This window comes from Pogoniulus pusillus, chromosome 16, assembly GCF_015220805.1.
Source record: "Pogoniulus pusillus isolate bPogPus1 chromosome 16, bPogPus1.pri, whole genome shotgun sequence".
In the NCBI taxonomy this organism is placed as follows: Eukaryota; Metazoa; Chordata; class Aves; order Piciformes; family Lybiidae; genus Pogoniulus; species Pogoniulus pusillus.
The window spans coordinates 6980632-6999285 of NC_087279.1; the positions used below are offsets into that span (position 1 = coordinate 6980632).

The following is an 18654-nucleotide window of genomic DNA, read 5'->3' on the forward strand; positions in this document are numbered from 1 at the left end:
TGATGGTTTGGCCTCCCTAGGTCCTGTCTCAGGGATCAAGGGCAGGCAGTTCCTGATATGCAGTTGCTGGTGTAATTATCATTTCCACTTTTAGATGCTTTTGCTGATAAATCCATGTAACAAATGCTTCCAAAGGGATTCTGGTGTAAAGCCTCTTCACCTGAGATACCCATGTAGATAGATCAATGGATACAGAGATTTATATACAGACATGAATCTATCTATAGACAGCTAGAAATAAAATGCTCCTCCTGACTTGGCAGGAACTTTTTGTTTCTCTCCATTTGCTTGCTTTCACCTTTCATGTTGAGAGCAAACCTACGTGTTCTGTTTAGTCACTCTCTGAGTTCCTCCTACTCAGGCACTTGTGCAGCTCTCGCTTTACTTCAGCAGTGCTCCACATGAGCTCCTATCTCCAGCCTCTCTGGAAAATGCAGAGAAAGAAACTGCAAAAATCACAGAAGAGCTGGGGTTGGAAGGGACCTCTGGAGATCATCTAGTCCAAAAATCAAACCTGCTCTATAAGCTCCTTGGAGAAGGGGGATCAGCCTGCGCAGGTGATTTCGTGGCGCAGGCAGTGCCATGTCCAGTGCCTCAGAGCTGCAGGCTGCTGCTCCTCTGGCTGCCAAAGCGAGCACGGTTTTGAGGCAGGGACTCGTATTCAGTGGCTTCCTAACTCTTGCCAGTGCATGCCTGTTGTTTATTTGCTCTTGCAGGTAATGTTTCAGACTCTAAAGACTCACCCCACAAAGAAACAGCTAAAGCTCAGCCTGGATCTCCCGAAGCAGCAGCAGCAGCAGTAACATCCCCTGCCTCGGCCACCTTCGGGAAGGCTGTTCAGACACAGCAGCCCTGCTCTGTCAAAGCCTCCTTGTCTTCTGACATCTGCTCCGGCTTAGGCCCCGAAGGAGGTGATGTGAACGCAAGCTCTGGCCAAGGTGATTTTTTTCCTACCAGCTGTTGGAGGTGTCTTCCAGCACATGCTCAAATTAGCTCACTTCCCCCGTGCTTGAACTTCTTAGGAGTGGATTTCACTTCTAGTGCTGTAGGAACCTGAGCCCTCTGACAATCCAAATCACTGGCTTGTCTTTAAAAAGATGTTGTCAGAAGAACAAAAGTAAATTATCTTAGCAAGTAACACCCAAGAAGGGTTGCTAATCGGTAGGAGGGAAAGACCTTTTACTTTTGCCAGCAGTGGCAAAAATACTAAAACCTCTTCTGGAGTCTGCCTGAAATTTCTGAGGAAAACAAAAGAGTAGAAATCAAGAGATAGCAGATTGTTTCCTGTACTCCATTTGAGGCTTCTTTCCTAGCCCCTGGTAGACCCAGAGTTCCTCATTATAAACTACCAAACCATTTTGGGCTGGGGGTTGGGGGCTGGGGGAGAAAAAGCCAAAAAAAAACCCCAAAACAGCCCCCGAGAGGCAAAGTCACATTTCCTTTAGCTAAGGAGTTAAGTCAGTGTGTGGAGTCCCAGCTAAAGGGCTGTAGATTGGCTGTGTTCCCCAGCCCCTACCTCTGATGCCTCTGTGTATTGCACAGCTCCGTAGGCTTTGACTGATCTTGTTGCCATGCATAGTGGAAGTTATAACGATGATTAAAATACCTTCCTCTCATTGCACATCCTGCCAAACTAATCTGCAAAGTATCTATCTGTTCTCTTCTGCTGTTATTACATCCTTTGTGTATGGTCAATTAACTTACTCCTCTTGGCAAAGTTAAAATGGAGATGTGGATGTTTAACTAACAAAGCTGATTTGACTGATGGTATAGGACATCTGATCACAGCTACTTGTACTTTATAAGTGTCTTTGTTCTCTTCCCTTTATATTCATTTGCAGGCTGGACGGTTTTCCACCAAACGTCTGAGAGAGTGACCTATAAATCTAGTAGCAAACCTCGTACCAGATTCCTCAGTGGACCTGTGTCTTTGTCCATCTGTTTGTATTTGTTCTTTTGTATTTTATCACAGTCCATCTTTCTTTTAGCCCCCTCTCCTCCCCTGCCCCTTTTCCAATTCCATCTTTTATATCTCTGATATGTTTGGCAGGATGCCCCTTTTTCTGACCCATCTTTCCTTTCTTTGTTTTTCCTCTTTCTTTTAAGTAACCCTCACCACCACACCTTATTATTTCATCTTTTCTTTTTTTCCCCCATACGAAAGCTTTTTTTGCACTGCTTTTGGCCTGTGCCTGGGCACCAAAAGCATGTGTGGAAGATCTCATCATTTATTATTATTATTATTATAGAGCCTTATGGTAAATTTTTACCCTGGACTTCTCAAAGCATTCGTACTTTGTGATTTTTATGTTGAAGTAACTTTATTTGCAATGTGGCAAACAGACATTGTCTGCTGTCCCAGCTCCAGCGGCAACCAAACGAAATCCATCCTTCTGTAGACGAATGGTCTCTTTCACACATGTTTGGACTCTGAAGACATGCATGTAGCAAGCTGATACAATACTAGAAGGTCACTGAAGGGTATAACTTCCATACAAGGGCTGTATTAACACGATATACAGTACTATTTATATCCACTCTGTTTTCTTTGGTTTCTTTTTCCCCGCTCTTTGCATGTGGAAATGCTGAGACAACAGTGCTCCAGCTAGTTCTTCCCAAATCAGTCCTCTAGGTGGGCTTTTCCCCAGGCATCCACTTCAATTACTCTTAACTGAAAGCTTCTCCTATACCCATGAGCAGCAGGGAGATCTGGTTACTCCGAGGGAGAGTACCATCCATTTTTCTTTTGGTGTAAGCTGATCTGGCTGAAGCACTTTCCTCAGCTTATTTTCTTATGACCTTATGTGACCTCAGAGATGAAGTCAATTAGCAGTTCATCAAAGCATAAAGAAGTTAAAAGCAGTATCAGGTTTTTTTCAGCTGATCCTTGGAAATGGATTGCTAGGATCCAGGGATATTTTTTTTTCCTTTTGGTGTGTGTCAAATGATTGTGCACCTGCTATTTTGTACCCTATTTTGTATGACTTCTGAAGTAATTGGCAATTCCACCAAACGATACCAAAATTAAGGCCCTTTTTTTGGTTTTTTAAAACTCAAATCACACATGCTGCTTTTTTAGGCAAACAGATTTTGCTTGTACAATAAAGATATGTTGTGCTGAACAGGTACTCTAGGCCACTTAGATATAACGTGAGGAAGGCTGAGGGTGGTTCTGGAGAAGATGTTTGGTTAGCAGACTCTTGATCGGAGCTCCCGCGGGAGTTCTGCGTTGCTCAGCATGATCCAAGTGGTACAGATCAAAGGCACGAGACCACTCAAAACACACTCCTCCCAGTTTGATGAATAAACAACAGCATTTGGTAAAATCATCTTGATTTTTGTTGTTGTTGTCTGAGCTCCCTAGAAGTCCAAGTACTCAGGCTCTTGAAAACTGATGCTTACTGCTCAAAATGCAGGGTTTTAACCACTCTTGAAGTCCTGAGACAATTTTGCACCCAGGAATTATGTATTTTTTTTGCTGAGGACTTGAGGGGAGTTCACAGTTGACAGGTTTTCCCCTTTGGCATGCTAAGGGACACAGCAGTTTCTTCCTCTGCACACTAACTCCCAGAAGTCATTTCCTTAGCCTTTCACAGAATTGCTATTCAGAGCGATGCCAAAGGAACTGGGAGATGGCAATTAAAATCCAGCACTTTGAGGATATTTGGGTGCATGGATATTGTGAATGAAACCAAGGGAAGATGTAAACCCTTCAAATGGTGAAGCTGCCCCAACACTTAAGGAACTCAGCACGACTAATTGCTTTCTGTTCTCAGCCCATATGCTCTCTTCTCGGCTTCTTCTGGGCAACGTGTTAGGAGAGGAGATTTACACTCCCCCGTTTCTGAGTCATGCCAGGAGATGGACTGATCTGCAGGCACATACCCTTGACACAGCCATCCAAAGTCGCTGCTGCTTGGTTTCAAATCCAGCCTCTCACTTGAGTTGCTAGACAGTTCTCCACAGCTGAATCACTTGTAGGTTTTGGAGGTTACTTCAGCTGTTTTCCTCAGCGAGTGCAACAGGTTGGTAATGTGCCTGTGAAGGGGTTAAGATGAGGCTGTGTGTGGCCCCATCCTTCCCTAAGGGCAGCTGGGGTTGGGACTGCTGCTGGAAGGATGTTCAGCTGCCTATCCAGAGCAGCCATGACTATGGGCCTCAGGAAAAGTAGTGCTAAATGCTGGTGGTGATGCAAATGGCAGCTGGCCTGTGCTGCATCTCTTCTGCAAGGAACAGGGCGATGCAGCATGCAGGCAGAGCCACACGTTCAGATTAAGTGCTAAACATGCTTGCATCTCAGCAGGTTAGACAGGGCTTTGAGCAGTCTGGCCCTGCCCATGGCACAGAGCTTGGAACTAAATGATCTTTAGGGTCCCTACCAACTCAAACCATTCTGTGGTTCGATGATCTTTGTGCTGCACACTTGAGCAGGAGGAGCAAGTGTTGGAGACCGGCAGCGAGGAAGCTCTGGGTGTGCAAGGCTGGGAGGTGGCAGCACAGTGAAGGCCACTCAGTGCCATGTCCACACAGTTCAGGGTCCTGAGTCTATGCCTCAAGTGGAAGTTTCCCTGGGATTTGTCATTTGGGTGAGAGCTGTTGTGCAACATAGTGCTGGTTTTTTTGGTACTGCTCTGAATCTACTTTAGATGAAGGCAAAGCAGCCCTTGGGGAGCTTGGCTATTCCAGTGAGAGGCCAGGATTTTGTCAGCAAGCAAAGCAGCAGCACATGTTTAAGAGAGTTGCTGAGATGCATTAAGGACAGTTTTGCCCAACATCTTGCCCTGACTGCAAAAGCCATCAGACTTGAACACGTTCAGTGTGTTCTACAAGATCTGGTTTTGATCTGTTCCCCGTGAGTTAGATAATGGTTGGACTTGATGATCTTAAAGGTCTTTTCCAACTGGAAGGATTCTACGATTTTATGTCCAACATTCACTTTTCTTTTGTACTCTTTGTGGAAGAAAGTATTTTTGCTGGGCTTCAGCATGAGTTTAGCCTGAGCTCCTTCCCTGGATTAAACTGCAAGGGCGCCTGAGGGAAGAGTTTGTGCAGATTGTGAGTGGAATTTTCAACAGCTCCGATTTGTAATGTTGTGTAAAGTGACTCCTGTCAAGCTCAACAATGAATATATGGTATGTGCAGATGTGATTATGGAAATGGTCTAACAAGTTATTGCCATTTCATTTTTTTACTTTAGCTTTCAAGTTTTCTGGCAGCTGTTGCAGTGCAAATGTGGGACAGTGGATCTTTTTTAATGTCCTCTATCAAACTTTAATTTCTCAGACCAAAAATCTCGGCTTGGAGGTAAAACACTCTGCTGAACTTCTGCAGTCTTAGACGAAATCTTAATTATGATTCATCTCCATAAGCTTCCAGCTATTAAACACCTTGGTGGTGGAAGTACTACAATTCATTAACCCGGTGAATTAGGTTTACCGAGTGCCTTTGTAATTGAATTGGAATTTAACGGCGGTTGTAGCCGAGGATTGCCGGTCCCTGCTGCAGGCAGCAGCACCACTTAGGTGATGTTTCTCATCTCCCAGGCGGTGTGCAGGAGCGACAGTGCTGGGAACAAACAGCTCTCTCCTTGGTGATTGACTCTCCTCTAATACTCCCCTTAAGGCAGCTCCACACACGTGGCTATTTGCGGATCTCTCTCTCAGCATCACTGTTCCCTGTCGCCTCCCCAGGTTTGAGTTGGCACCCAGGGTGCACACGAACTTGTGAGTGGGTTCTCAGGCAGCAGAAGGGTTGGTGATTAAGCTTTGTGACTGGCATTTGAGCGCGTACCCCTGTAGTCAGCTGCCTGCTTTTGTTTTTCGCAGGCAATTGCTTGTCATTTGCATACAAATTGTGCTGAGTTCTGCCTATCCCTGCTGGGGGATAGGCAAGAAAAGAGCATTCCAGTGTTAGTGCTGCTCCTGTTTCCATCATGGGAGCTGCTAGCTAACTTTGAGATAGGCAAGGTAAGGTATATCTGAGGGCAAAAAAAAGGCATTTCAATATACACTGCAGATGACTGAGTTGTAAATGTGACTTGTATTTGTTCTCTAGGCTCTGAGATGAGAAACTGAACTTGGTCATGCTTGCATAAGACATTACTGTAGTCATGTCCTTCTGATGTTCCTGGAAGAAAAACCTCTCTAAACTATGAAATAATAAGAAAAATCTTTCAGAGCAATCCTGTTCCTCCTCATGCCACCCATATCAAAGCACAAACATTTCTTCTCCCTTTTTTTTTCCTTCCTCTTTTCTTTACTCTCTCTTCCTCAGTCTCTGACTGATGTCTCTCCTTCCCCTTTTGAAGACTCATTCAGAGCCTCTGTCAACCTAGACCTGCAATCTCTGAGTTTAAAGCTGCATTTCTGGCACAGTAACATAAAATATCTAAGCTGGTTTGCTGTAGAGAAAAAGCTCATCCATCCTCTATCTTGCTTGTTGCCCCACACTGACTTTGCTCATATTTTCAAGTGCTTCTTCACAATAAACTTGCCATGCCCCATGCCAGATCCTCATCTCCTCCCATACCATAATGATATTCTTCTTACCAAGTCCAAAATACCTTTCAGGAAGTTTGGCACTCAAACAGAACTGGTGCCTGTGTCTGGCAAGATCTCACAGTTGAGCAGGGGTCTCAGTATGCTTCTGGCACTAACCATCTGCCCACCAGGATGTGTAAAACCACCGTGAGGGATGGAATGAGAGCATGCTGGAAAATACACCTACTTGGGTGAAAGGAAAACTCAGCTACTCTGCTGGATTATTTTTCTGCACTTGGACAAGGCATAAGGGGAACTCATTCACAGTTGCTGTCAATCGAAGTTCAGAACCTCACATTTAGACACAAATGATGCTGAGAAGGTGTTTGGAAACAATTGGCCTCAGACCTGCAGAACAATGTATCTTTTTGGACTTGTAAAACAGGACTTTGAGGGTTGTCTTTACAGTTTGTCTTTGCAGCCAGACTAGCTTGACTCGTTCCTGAAAGCATTTTTGGCCTCCTATCACTAACTGAATTGACATCATTTCCTGCATATATAGAGTAGGAATCAAAACCTTCCATGAGGAAGCCAAGGAATTTGGAAAAGGGGATTAAAAAAAACCCCAAACCTGAAACAAAAGACAATCAAAAAACCTACCAAAACTCAATGAAAAAAAAAATCAAACAACAAACAAAACCCAGTAACTATGCCAAAACCACCAAAACTGCCCCACCCAAAAAAACCCAAACCAATGCATCTTTAAGTACGGGACCTTGCTTTTGGCATGCTTATTGTACTTCTCAAAGCTTCTGAATGGCTGCACATTAAGAAAGGTTTGAGCTGTCCAGTTATTTAGACTTCCTTTACTCACCTGAACTGCTGACTTTGTCTGTCCTTTCTTGCATAATAACTAATTTCTGATTGCTTAAAAGTACAGAAGCTTGTCCGTCAGGTCTGTTGTGTTCAGTCTTACCTAATTCTGTGTGTCTTGTATTGTTTTACCTTGTAGGGTCCACCTTGAAACGACTATGTCTAGGCAAAGATCACAGTAGTAGTAACTATCCCGTTTTTGTTTCTCAGTATTTCCTTCATGGCATGGGATTGTTTCTTTTGCTTTTTCTTTAATGACTGTCGTTTTACTAAAAGCTAGTTGTTTAATGAAGTAGAGCTGATGCACTTCTACTGGTATGAAATCCGAGTGTCTCAGTGGTGGTACTCGATGGTAATGCATGTGCTGTGATGTCTTGGGAACCACGCATGCTGCAAGCCAGTGGTGGTGTTCTGTGTGTGGGACTGTGCACGCATGCGGCCAGGAAACCGGCTCCAGTCTTTGTCCTTCTGAAATACACACCTTTAGATGACTGCAGTTCTCTGCTGGAGGAGTTGAGAGCTTAAAGTGATCTCGGTCCTGCCGAGCTGCATGAAGTAATAAAGACCAATTGAAGAGCTTTCCTGTCAAAATACTGCTTTTGTTTCTTTTTCTCACTGGTCCCTTTCCCCCAAGCAAAAGAAAAGGAATTGAGCATTATCCACTGAGAAGTTATGTTGCAGGTTGAATGCATGATCATTTAAAGGTTATTAATGTATTTTATATAACTGTAGGACTAATTAGTTGACTTGGTTTTGTCGACTGGTAACTGATTAACAGAAAAAAAACCCACCACCCAGAAGACTGAATGTTCATGTTTACCTCTCTAATAGTTTTACTGCAGCTGTCTGAACTTTTTGCTTGGAGAGATGGTCTTTATTTCAAATCAAAGAAGTTGGCTGGAAAGTTTTCTGCTGAGCTCAGATTCAGACCCCTTCGGTTGCTGTTCCCTGCTGACCTTGCTGCGTCAGCCTCGTTACCAAAAGGACAGACTTTTCTTTTCCTCTAGTTCTACAAATAAGTGAACACATAAATTAAATCTTTGTCAATGCTCTCCCTGTCTGCTTTTATCTATACCAAAACTTCTCTGTCTGTATCTTTGCCTCCAAAACTGACCTATCCACTTGTGTCCTCCTTTCCTCTCTTTTTTCTGCACATTCATGGTCATGATGGGGGTGGTGTGTTAATCAAATATTGCATGTGGCAAGATAGACTTTGCCAACATCCCCGAGCGTGATGGTGGACTCCTGGAGCCCTTGAGCCTTAGCAGGCCCTGTGCCCTCTGTGACAATTATGTTTTTTCCAGGAGGACAGTAAACTTAGGCAAGTGACAGCAGTGGTAAATTCATTTTTTAATGCCTGCAGTTTAAACAAGCAACTCATCCTGCCTCTCACTCTGTGCAGGCAGGCTTCTCTGCAGGGGCTTTGCAAGCCTTGGGGTGCCAGCATAGCTGGGACTGCGTTTGGCTCTTCTCTCAGAGCGTTAATTTCAGCTGGAGAGAAGCCGCCAGGGTCGAGCTGACACCATGGGACAGAGGGTGCCAACACCTCGCACTCAGACCATTTCTTTAAGCAAAGTGTTCTGTAGGAAGGAGGGGGTGGGTTAGGAGTCTGAAAAGGTACCATTTGAATTGCAGCAGGTGAGAAAGTGTTTGAGCAGCAGAGTGGTGAAGCAGAGATGCCATTGTCAACTTTCTCTGTGTGTGATTTTCCAGGATCCTCCACAAACAGTCTTGTAACGTGTCCTGAGCCCCTCCCGCAATCAGCCCTGCAGGTTCAGGCCAACAACAGTAACAACAAGAAAGGGACCTTCACAGATGATCTTCACAAGCTGGTTGACCAGTGGACAAGCAAAACTGTTGGAGCTGCACAGACAAAGCCTTCCTTAAACCAACTGAAGCAGAACCAAAAAAGGCAAGACATGGAGCCCAAAGCTAACCCCATGCAAACACAGAGTGAGACATCTGGAGTAAGTGGCACTCCTTGAAGAACCTTTTGCTATGTGTCTGAAAGCCTTTGCAGAAGGACATAGACTAAGATTACTTCAGATAACTGCTTCCTAGAAATGTCTGTCTCTTTTCATTAAGTACTAAAGCAGATTATTATTTTTTTTAATTGTCTTTTGGAATAACCTTGAAGGATATATGGGCTGCAATACAGAGACAAAATATATATTTTTAACTTGCAAACTGCTTCTAAACAGCACTCTACAGCAATACTCATACCCTTAACCCATATGTTGCTCAAGTTTTAACTGTTCCTAAAGGTGTTGTTTTTTTTTTCTCTTCTTTTTGATGCTTAATGGTAATCTTCCTTTAGGCAGAGCAGAGGCTAGGCTGGAGGCTTGGTGGTAGTGAGCCTTTGTTTGAGTGGAAGCAGAGTGCTGTGCTGAGACAGGAGACAGCTGGTTCTGGTTTTGAGCTTTGCTTGTAGTACTGGGCATCTCTGAGGCTCTCTGCCTTGTGAAAATACCATCTACAGAGAAGCTGTGAGAGCACATTACAACAGAGTGGAAATTGGAAGCTCTCCCCATTCAGCCCCTTCTTGTTTTCAGCAGCAGGAGAAAAACGTGACAAGCATTCGTGCCTGTCTCCAGTGTTTGTGTTGGTGGCTGAGTGATGGTAGGGAGCAAGCACAGAAATCCCACTTTACAGTTCTGCCCCACTCTGGTCTGGCTTTTCAGACCTCCTCTTTCTCCCAGCTGGATGATTCTTTGACTAGTAAGCTTTACTGGATTTGGTTTGTTTCTTTTTAAGAATGGAATTTGAGGCAAAGTAGAGGAAAAGAAATAGTTTTAAAGGCAAGGAAAGTGAAAACAAGACCAGAGACTTTTTTGTAATCCCCTAGAAACAAGGTACCTGGATCTGGGGAGTGAGCCACTGCCTTCATGGCATGTAGGAGTTAAAACCCAGCTTGTATGCAGCTCTGTAGGTACTTGTGAGGTGAGACCTGCCAGAGCAGGAACTGTGCTAACAGCTCTGCCTTGCTACCTGCTGCTTTTGGAGTTAGCCTGGGCTTCACAGGCAATTTGTGCAAATTTTTTAACCAATTTGATGCCAATTCTTAGTTGCCATAGATGAACAAATACCAGAGAGTAAATACTCCTTCTACATGGTGATGGTTTAACCAGTACAGATCTCTTCTGCTTGAGACCCTATTTGCTCTTGCAAAGTAAGTCAAAGGAGATGGTAGTAAACAGAGGGGTTTGTAGAGTAGGATTATAGGTTGGACTTGGTGATCCTGAGGGTCTTTTCCAACCTGGATGATTCTGTGATTCTAGAAAGTGCTGGTGAGGGCAGAGATTTTGTCCTGTTAAGCCACTTTGGATTCTTTTGGTGTGCTTTTTGCAGCTTGATGTCCCCCTGTCCCCGAGACTCCTGCAGTAGTTTGAGGCAATTGTTGGGGATGTTTTGTCCACCTATAGCCACTTTTTCTTCCAGAGTTATTTTGCATATTTCAATCACCAATTAACACAAATTTAGAGTTAATTTTAACCTTCTGTGGTGTTGGAGTCTCTGATTCAAAGCCTGTGAGAAAGCAGAGTATTGCTGTGAGAGGAACTGGAACATGTGTGTCTCAGTACACTGATTTTAGAGGGTTTCTTTCTTTCTCCAATGTGCCAGCTGTTCCAGGGAACTAACAATACTGAAGCCTTTTGGAGATCCCAGAGAGGCTGGGATTCCTTGCTCTTCATTTCATATCATTTCTCCTTGCTTAGAAGGGTGGCAGTTGTTTGGAGACTTTGCAAGCCCTTCACTAGCTTGCCCCTGTTGGTTCTGTGCACAGAAGTCCTTGTAGGGCCATAGAGGCTGCAGAAGAGATGCAAAGGTAGATGGCAAATATTCCTTACACGGTTATTGTGTAGATGGTAGAAAACGTGGTGGTGGGCATGATATAAAAGATTTTTACAAGGTTTGTTTGGGGAATTGAGCATCATTCTGCTGTTTGTATCTTTCGAAGTTCACCCTAAAGGGGAAATTGGAGTTAAGTAAAGATGGTGGAAGAAAAACAGACAAAAGAGGAGGAAAGAAATCGTGCGAGAGGAGCCTTAGTCAGAGCAGCTAGACAGGTGACCCATCAGTGCTTGAAGCAGTGAGCTGCATGAGGAGATGTTATATCTGCACTGAATCACCTTTGGAAACAGGATTGAAAAGACAAAAAGAACTCAGGAAATCACATAACTGAGGGCAAAAAATAGCTTTTTCCCAGGGAGCATAGTAAAGCTCGGGCTGTACTGCTCCAGCCCATCTGCTAACACCATCTCTCCGGCAGCTTTCTGCTCCAAGCCAAAATGCTTTTGCAAGAGAAGAATGGGGAGCACTAAACAGATTTGCAGCCCATCAGAGGGAGTTCTAATAAGGGTTTCTGTTGGAAATAAAGGCTGGATAAATCAGAAAGGGGCTGACTTTTTATGCCTTTTCAGTTTTGGCTGGAACAAGCCAGCAGGAAGCTGTTAGGGCAGGTTGTCTTCAGATTAGGGAGTTTGTTCTAGTAGAAGCTGTTGTTGGTTCTGTCCAATGGTTGGAAATGAGGGCAGGAGGGAGGCAGTATTTGTGCCTTCACCTCTGAATTGTCTCTGGAGGCTGCTGGGCAGACAGGTGTCTCCTTGAAGGGCTTGTAAACAGGAGGAGGAGGAGTGGTGTGAGTTGTCCCACGGTGCTGTGTTGGAATGAGCACCACACAGAGCTCCTGTACCTGGCAGAGAAGATACAGAGATGATGAGCATCTTCCTGGGGTGGAAGTCTAGGGCTGCTCTTACAGAACCTGTGACAAATATGACATCAAAGCAATTGGGCCCTTTCTCCCCTGTGTCTGGGCAAAGGAAAATGGCAACAAATCCTTACTGGGCAGTGTGTGTGGTGGGGGAGTTATTTTGTTTATTGATTTGATGCATTGTTTTCTCTTGCTGTTCACTCGTTGTTATTGAGGTGTATGGGGTGGTTGTGTGGCTGACTTCAAGCCTTCCCTTTCACCCTGGAAACAGAGGACTGTCTCTCCTGGTTTTAATTTCTTGAGATGCTTCTACCACCACCAGCAAACTGCTGGCTGTGTGAACACAATACATTGTTGGTGCCTTTCTCAGCTAAGTGAGGGCTACCCTTGAAGGCTAGAAGTCAGCTGTGATAAGAAGTTGGTGGTGTGTTTGGTGAGAGTTAGTGGTTTTATCTGCAACTTCTTTATCATCAGAAGCATAGAAACCAATTAAGCAATGGGGATGGAAATGAAGAGTTTAAATTGTGCTTTGTTTCTGTGGAAGTCATCTGTCCAGTGGCTACAAGTCTTGGTTGATCTGTATTAGAAGATTTGATAGCTTCAAATTTGATACCTTCAGGTGTCCAGTGATGTCACAGGAGCATTGACATGGTCCTTTTCAAATGTTTGATTTCAATGTGAAAATACAGGTAGATTCTTATCACTGGTGACTGGAAATGTCTGGACAGAGGAGATGTTAGGAAGAACTGTTCAGCCTAGAAAAGAGTCCAGGAGAACCTTAAAGCTGCCTTCCAATATCTGAGGAGATCCTACAGGAAGGCTGCAGAGTGACTTATCCTGAGGTCTAGGGAACTTTTCCTAGACATAGGACCAGGGAGAATGGTTTGAAGCTGAGGAAGAGTAGATTTAGGCTGGGCCTTAGGAAGAAGTTCTTGAGTACAAGACTCTGGAACAGGTTGCCCAGGGAGGTTGTGGATGCCTTCTCCCTGGAGGTGTTCAAGGCCGGGTTCGTTGAGGCCTTAGACTACCAAGTCTAGTTGAGAGGTGTCCTTGCCCATGGTAGGGGGTTGGAGTAGATGATCTCTGAGGTCAGTTCCAGCCTGAGCCATTCTCTAATTCTATGATTATGGGAGATTTTCCAACTTAGGTTCAGATACCAGCTGAAATGAAGTGAAACTGATGTCAAACTTCCTGAGCAGAGCTGTTTCTTGTGCTCATCTGTGTTGAAGACATGATCAACTAATCCTTTTGCACAGGTAACTGTGGCTGTTCCCAGCCGAGGGATACACCTAGCAACATGAGCTGCCTTGTGTGCAAAGTGCTGAATATTGTGTACTTTAAAGGCATTGTTTGAAGGTGCCTGGGAATAAAGGGCTTACCCAAAAATGTTTTCTGTTCTTCATACTGTTACCTACCCTCATGGGCTTGAAAGAAAAAGCTGTTACCCCAGGAAAGCTGGAAATGCCTCCTGAGTGCCTAATGAGGTGGTTTCTGTGTCAGCTGGTGACATGTTTGTCACAAGCTTGAAGAAGTGTGTAATGGTTAGGTTTGGAGCACGCTGCAATTCTATTCCCAGCTGCACATGCAAAGCCTTAAATACAGCTGCTGCTTTACTGAGAGGTTTAGCTGAGAACAAAAAGTGTCAGGAAGCATTAATCAGGTAGAAGTAGATCTCTCTGTATTTAAAAGAACTAAAAGTAAGCTTTTCCAAGTTTAATAATTATTGCTTGTAGAAGGAATTCTCTGTTTGGGGTAGCTAATCCCTTGTCACCCACACACAGTTGTGTAGTTTGGTGGAAACCATTGTTTTGAAGATGTTTAACCAGGGATCTAATAACAGCTTGTGGTCTTCAGGTCTTAAAAATGTCAGCTCCCTTTTTAGTTGTTCTTGGTTTCCTGCTGTTAATTTTGTCAGGTTTTTATACATTACTAATGTTAAATTTGTGACACCACAGCAGCTGTTTCTGCTGGTTCAATGCTCACCATCTGACACAGGCCAGAACTGGAGACAGTGAGGTAAGGGAGGGCACGGGGAAGTTCTGTATTGTTCTCGGTTTGCTTTGGCTTAATGCTTCGGAGCAGTGACTCCTAGAGTGGCTTTGCCTTTTTTATTTTTTAATTGAGAAGAGATACTGAAATCAGAACCTATTAATAAACCTCCCCTATGGGCTCATCCAAATATTCATCTTTCTCCACCCGAATTTCACTGCCATACCAATTTTATCAGGTTAACTTGAAATACGAAAGGAACGGGAGATTCCCAGACTTACATAGTGCCCTTTTAGCTTGTGCCGCGATTAGGCGCTGGCTTGGTGGCAGCCACAGCAAGGGCGTTCCGAACCCGGACAGAAGCGCAGAGGGGATGGGGCAGCGCTCCGGGAGGTGGCCGCTGCCGTAGCACTGCACATGCTGCAGCCTGAGTTTAGGAAGGAGAGCTCCTTCTCTGCCCCTCGCATGCAAAACCTGAGTAATTGGAGTGGATATTAATAGAACCGGAGAAAAATAGCTGGAAGTGGTGCCGGCAGCCCCCGAGGCAGGAGCAGTTCCCGCTGTGTCCTTGGTGAGGTTGCATCACCCAGTCTCAGCCACCGCCGGGGCTGGTGTTTAACCGCGGTGGCAAATCTCTGTTCTTTGCTGTCCTTAGCTCAGGAAAACGTTGTACACAAATACGTGCTGGAATTCTGAAAGCCTGCTCCAAGAGTATGAGATTTGGGGTTCATTCTGCGTTGAGTTTATTCATTTTTATGCACAAAGCTGAGCATAGAAAGTACTTGGGTTCCTTTGGGGTTTCGTGGCTTTTTGTGGCAGTCAGTTCTCTTAGTGATGCTTCCTGCCTCCTTAAATAGATTATATTCCCCCCCGCCCCTCCTAGCAACCTTTCCTAATAATTTTCTTTCCTCTTAAAAAGAAAAAAAAAGGAAGAAAAAGAAATAGCAGAGCCAAAAGCAAGCCCCACCCCACAAGCTCCAAGGATGCCGTGCCAGCCCTGTGCTGCCTCCTGCGAGCCGGTGCCCTGCCGTGCGCAGGATCGGTGGCGGCTGCGGGGCGCTGGCTGCTGCGGGGAGCAGTCGCCGTGGCCCTGGCATGGACATGGGTGTCTTGGCACGCCAGTGCTGCCTGCGGCAGGTGGGGAGAGAGGAGCTTAATGGCAACGCTTTCTGTATTCTTCTTTTTGTAGGTTAATTCAGTAAGAACGGGCCTGGGGAAAAAGGGCGTTGTTCCGGTGTCCTGCCCCATGCCCGCTGCGTTAGCTCCAGGAGCCTCGCCGTCCCTGCCAGTGCCTATGCCAGGGCCTGCCCTCTCTGGCACAGTGACACCTTACGTGATGCCTCTCTGTCAGTACGGAGGAGTTTTCCCGATGGCCGTTTACGGAGTGCAGTGGCCGGGGCCGGCCGTGCCGCCCGGGCTGATCCGCGCCCCGAGCATCGGCCGCTTCTCGCCGCTGGGCAAAACCTGCCTGCAGCTGTACCCGGGGCCGCTGCAGCGCCCTGCCGCCGAGCCGCCGGGGCCGCGCCTCCGCATGACGTAGCTGGGCGGCGGGACCGCGCTGGCAGCCGCAGTGCTCCGGGTGCAGGTGCCGCCCGATGTGTAGGTCCCGCACGATGGGCAGGTGGAGCGGGCGGGGGTCGGGTCAGCCTGTTGGCATTACACAGCCATACTCTGCATCCAACGATCACTGTGAGATGGTTCCACACGAGAAGGTCTGTCCGGCCTGGCAATAGCTGCTTGTATTCCGTTGCTGAAGACACTTTATTCCTTGTGTTCTGACGTTTTTACACTTGCGACCCTTAAAGTCGGTGTACTTGAATTGATGACTAGCAAATTGTACTAACCCTGCGGGAGTACAGTGCCTTGAACTTCAGCTTTTCAGTTGCAGCTGGAAAGACGTGTAACATTCTCTGGAAGGTGTGTTTTAGTTGCAATCTGCTTGTGAGTGGAAGCTCTTTTTATTTTCAAAGCTGTGGGAGGTTCCTAGCCGGCATGCATCGGTTTTACCCTGCTGTAAACGCTTTGATCCCAATGCACAGGTTGAATTTCGTTTCTGATGCTTTGTTAAAGCAAAAACCCACTTGTGAGGTGAGGTTTGTCCGAGATGTTGGTCACACAATTGTGCTGGTACAAGGAGCAGTGAGATGCATGCTTGAAAACTGGAGCATTTCCAGAGTGGTGCAAGGATGTTGTGCATAAGGACAGATGATGGCTTTGGGCAGTGCAATCCATTCTCTTCCCCAGTCTTTGGTTGAAGTGGTTGTAGCTGGCAGCTTTCTCCAACAGGCAGGCAAATACTGTTTTCTTCTGGGTCAGCAGCAAACTGGATTTTGTTGTCTTTCCCCTACTGGACTTTGATAATTCAGTTCAATTACGAATTCATGCATGTTTCCTAAGTGCAGAAATGTAACTGAGATCTCAGCTGTAGAAGAACAGGTCTCCAGGTTACTGTAAGACCCATCTTAAATACAGCACTTGGTGTGTTCTGGCTTCGCTCCGGCCACCGAGGTTAAGAATGGTGATTTGCCACTGACCTGCCAGCAGTATTCATGCTGAAACAGAGGAGGGAAAAAAACCAACCCAGAAGCTATTCTTCTTCATATCTGATACTTGAGGTTTGGAGTCTGAGCATCTTTTGTTTGAAAACTCTTCTTCTTCTAAATTGTGTTAATTTGTTTTTAAGCGAAGTTTGCGCTCCCGGTGGCACGGACACCTCTCTGCTGGTGGCAAGTTGCTTTTTGCCCGTTTTGCCGTGTGTAGAGTCTCTCCACCTGCACCTCTCAGTCTAAAGGCACCAAGATAGCCACTCACACTGGGTTGCTGATGGTAAGTCTCCTTCCCCTGGAAAGCACTGAGGGAGAGCGTTCCCAGGCAGAGGCCATGAAGCGTGCGGGCGCATCCGAAGGCACGTTGCTCCGATCTCTCCTGCCATGGCATTTTATCCTGCCTGCTGACGGGCAGGGATGTGCTGCCAAGCTGTGAATTGTATAGTTCTATTGTACTTTGAGCATTCTATCTGTCTTAAATTATTTCGTTTGTACCCTTTGAATATATTATTCCATCAATTCAGTTAGAATTGAATTTTATAGACTATTATGCAGAGTCTTCTGCCTGGGCAAAATACTTACTGTAGTAAGAGATTTCTGTTCTCTGTAACATGTATCTTTAATTTGTTTGGGTTTTCTAGATTCATGTCTGTATGCTTCATGAGCAAACATGGAAAATATGTTCTCACACCACTTTCCCTTCGGCTCGCACTTGAACCTTACAGTTTATGTTGCTGTTGCCTGTTGTATAGCCCATCCCTTGTATACTGACAAAGTCAGTGGCACCAAGAACCCCGGGAAATTGTACAGACTACAAAGAAGAAAAATAAACATTTTTGTGCTTGAAAACTGTGTGAACAACCCAGTGTTCTTCTGAAACTGAGAGCTGTGGCGGCTCCCCGCTCCTCCGGGTAACTCTGCCTTTGTTTTCCACCCTCTGGTCCTCAGGTCCCACCCATAACCGACACCTCCTGCCTCTTTGCAGCTGTAGAAGTGAAGTGGTGCTTCAGAGGTTGTGTAGTGCCACCTTGCAGGTTTTGCTGCTTGAAACGTCCTGCCCGCTGCAGCGTTTCTGCTGTACCTGCTGGAAGATTACCTGGGTTGCTCTGAGTAGATGGTGTCTGCAGTACTGCTGGTGCTACATGTGAGGGTGCTAGAATTTGGTAGCTGGTGAGAGAGGCACACGGACCCTATCTCTTCTACCCTGAGAGTGCTCCTAACTTGATCCTCCTAACACTGAAATGCAAGGAAGCAAAGTTGGGCCCTGAAGCAAGCACCCCCTTGGTCAGCAGCACTGCTAGTGTAGGCTGCAGGAGACATTAGGAAGGAGTGTTCAGGAGATTTGATGGTTCTGCTTCTGTCTTGTGCATTCGATGCGTGTGGCTTTGCCGTGTGCTGCATCCAGTGCAGGCCTGTGAGGTGAGCTGCAGCTCGGTGCCAGCCTCAGTCCCCAGGCCTGTGAGGTGAGCTGCAGCTCGGTGCCAGCCTCAGTCTCCAGGCCTGTGAGGTGAGCTGCAGCTGGGTGCCAGCCTCAGTCTCCAGGCCTGTGAGGTGAGCTGCAGCTCGGTGCCAGCCTCAGTCCCCGGGCCTGTGAGGTGAGCTGCAGCTCGGTGCCAGCCTCAGTCCCCAGGCCTGTGAGGTGAGCTGCAGCTCGGTGCCAGCCTCAGTCCCCAGGCCTGTGAGGTGAGCTGCAGCTCGGTGCCAGCCTCAGTCCCCGGGCCTGTGAGGTGAGCTGCAGCTCGGTGCCAGCCTCAGTCTCCAGGCCTGTGAGGTGAGCTGCAGCTCGGTGCCAGCCTCAGTCCCCAGGCCTGTGAGGTGAGCTGCAGCTCGGTGCCAGCCTCAGTCCCCAGGCCTGTGAGGTGAGCTGCAGCTCGGTGCCAGCCTCAGTCTCCAGGCCTGTGAGGTGAGCTGCAGCTCGGTGCCAGCCTCAGTCTCCAGGCCTGTGAGGTGAGCTGCAGCTGGGTGCCAGCCTCAGTCCCCAGGCCTGTGAGGTGAGCTGCAGTTCGGTGCCAGCCTCAGTCCCCAGGCCTGTGAGGTGAGCTGCAGCTCGGTGCCA

The 18654-nt window shown here is 46.4% G+C and overlaps 1 protein-coding gene across 12 annotated transcripts in view; it reads left to right on the top strand.

Annotated features, from left to right (window-relative positions):
* WNK2 (WNK lysine deficient protein kinase 2) overlaps window positions 1-18654 on the top strand; it is a 124189-nt gene that overhangs the window by 99514 nt on the left and 6021 nt on the right. For 7 of the 12 annotated variants that reach the window (XM_064156278.1, XM_064156281.1, XM_064156280.1 and 4 more), the window contains 5 exons: window positions 717-938; window positions 1842-1940; window positions 7492-7536; window positions 9066-9319; window positions 15242-17447. In XM_064156278.1, coding sequence (XP_064012348.1) covers window positions 717-938; window positions 1842-1940; window positions 7492-7536; window positions 9066-9319; window positions 15242-15592 — 971 coding nt within the window. In that variant the 3' untranslated portion in view covers window positions 15593-17447. Of the gene's footprint in view, window positions 1-716; window positions 939-1841; window positions 1941-7491; window positions 7537-9065; window positions 9320-15241; window positions 17448-18654 lie in introns of those variants that run through there. The other 5 variants (XR_010305166.1, XM_064156285.1, XM_064156283.1 and 2 more) reach the window with 4 other exon arrangements.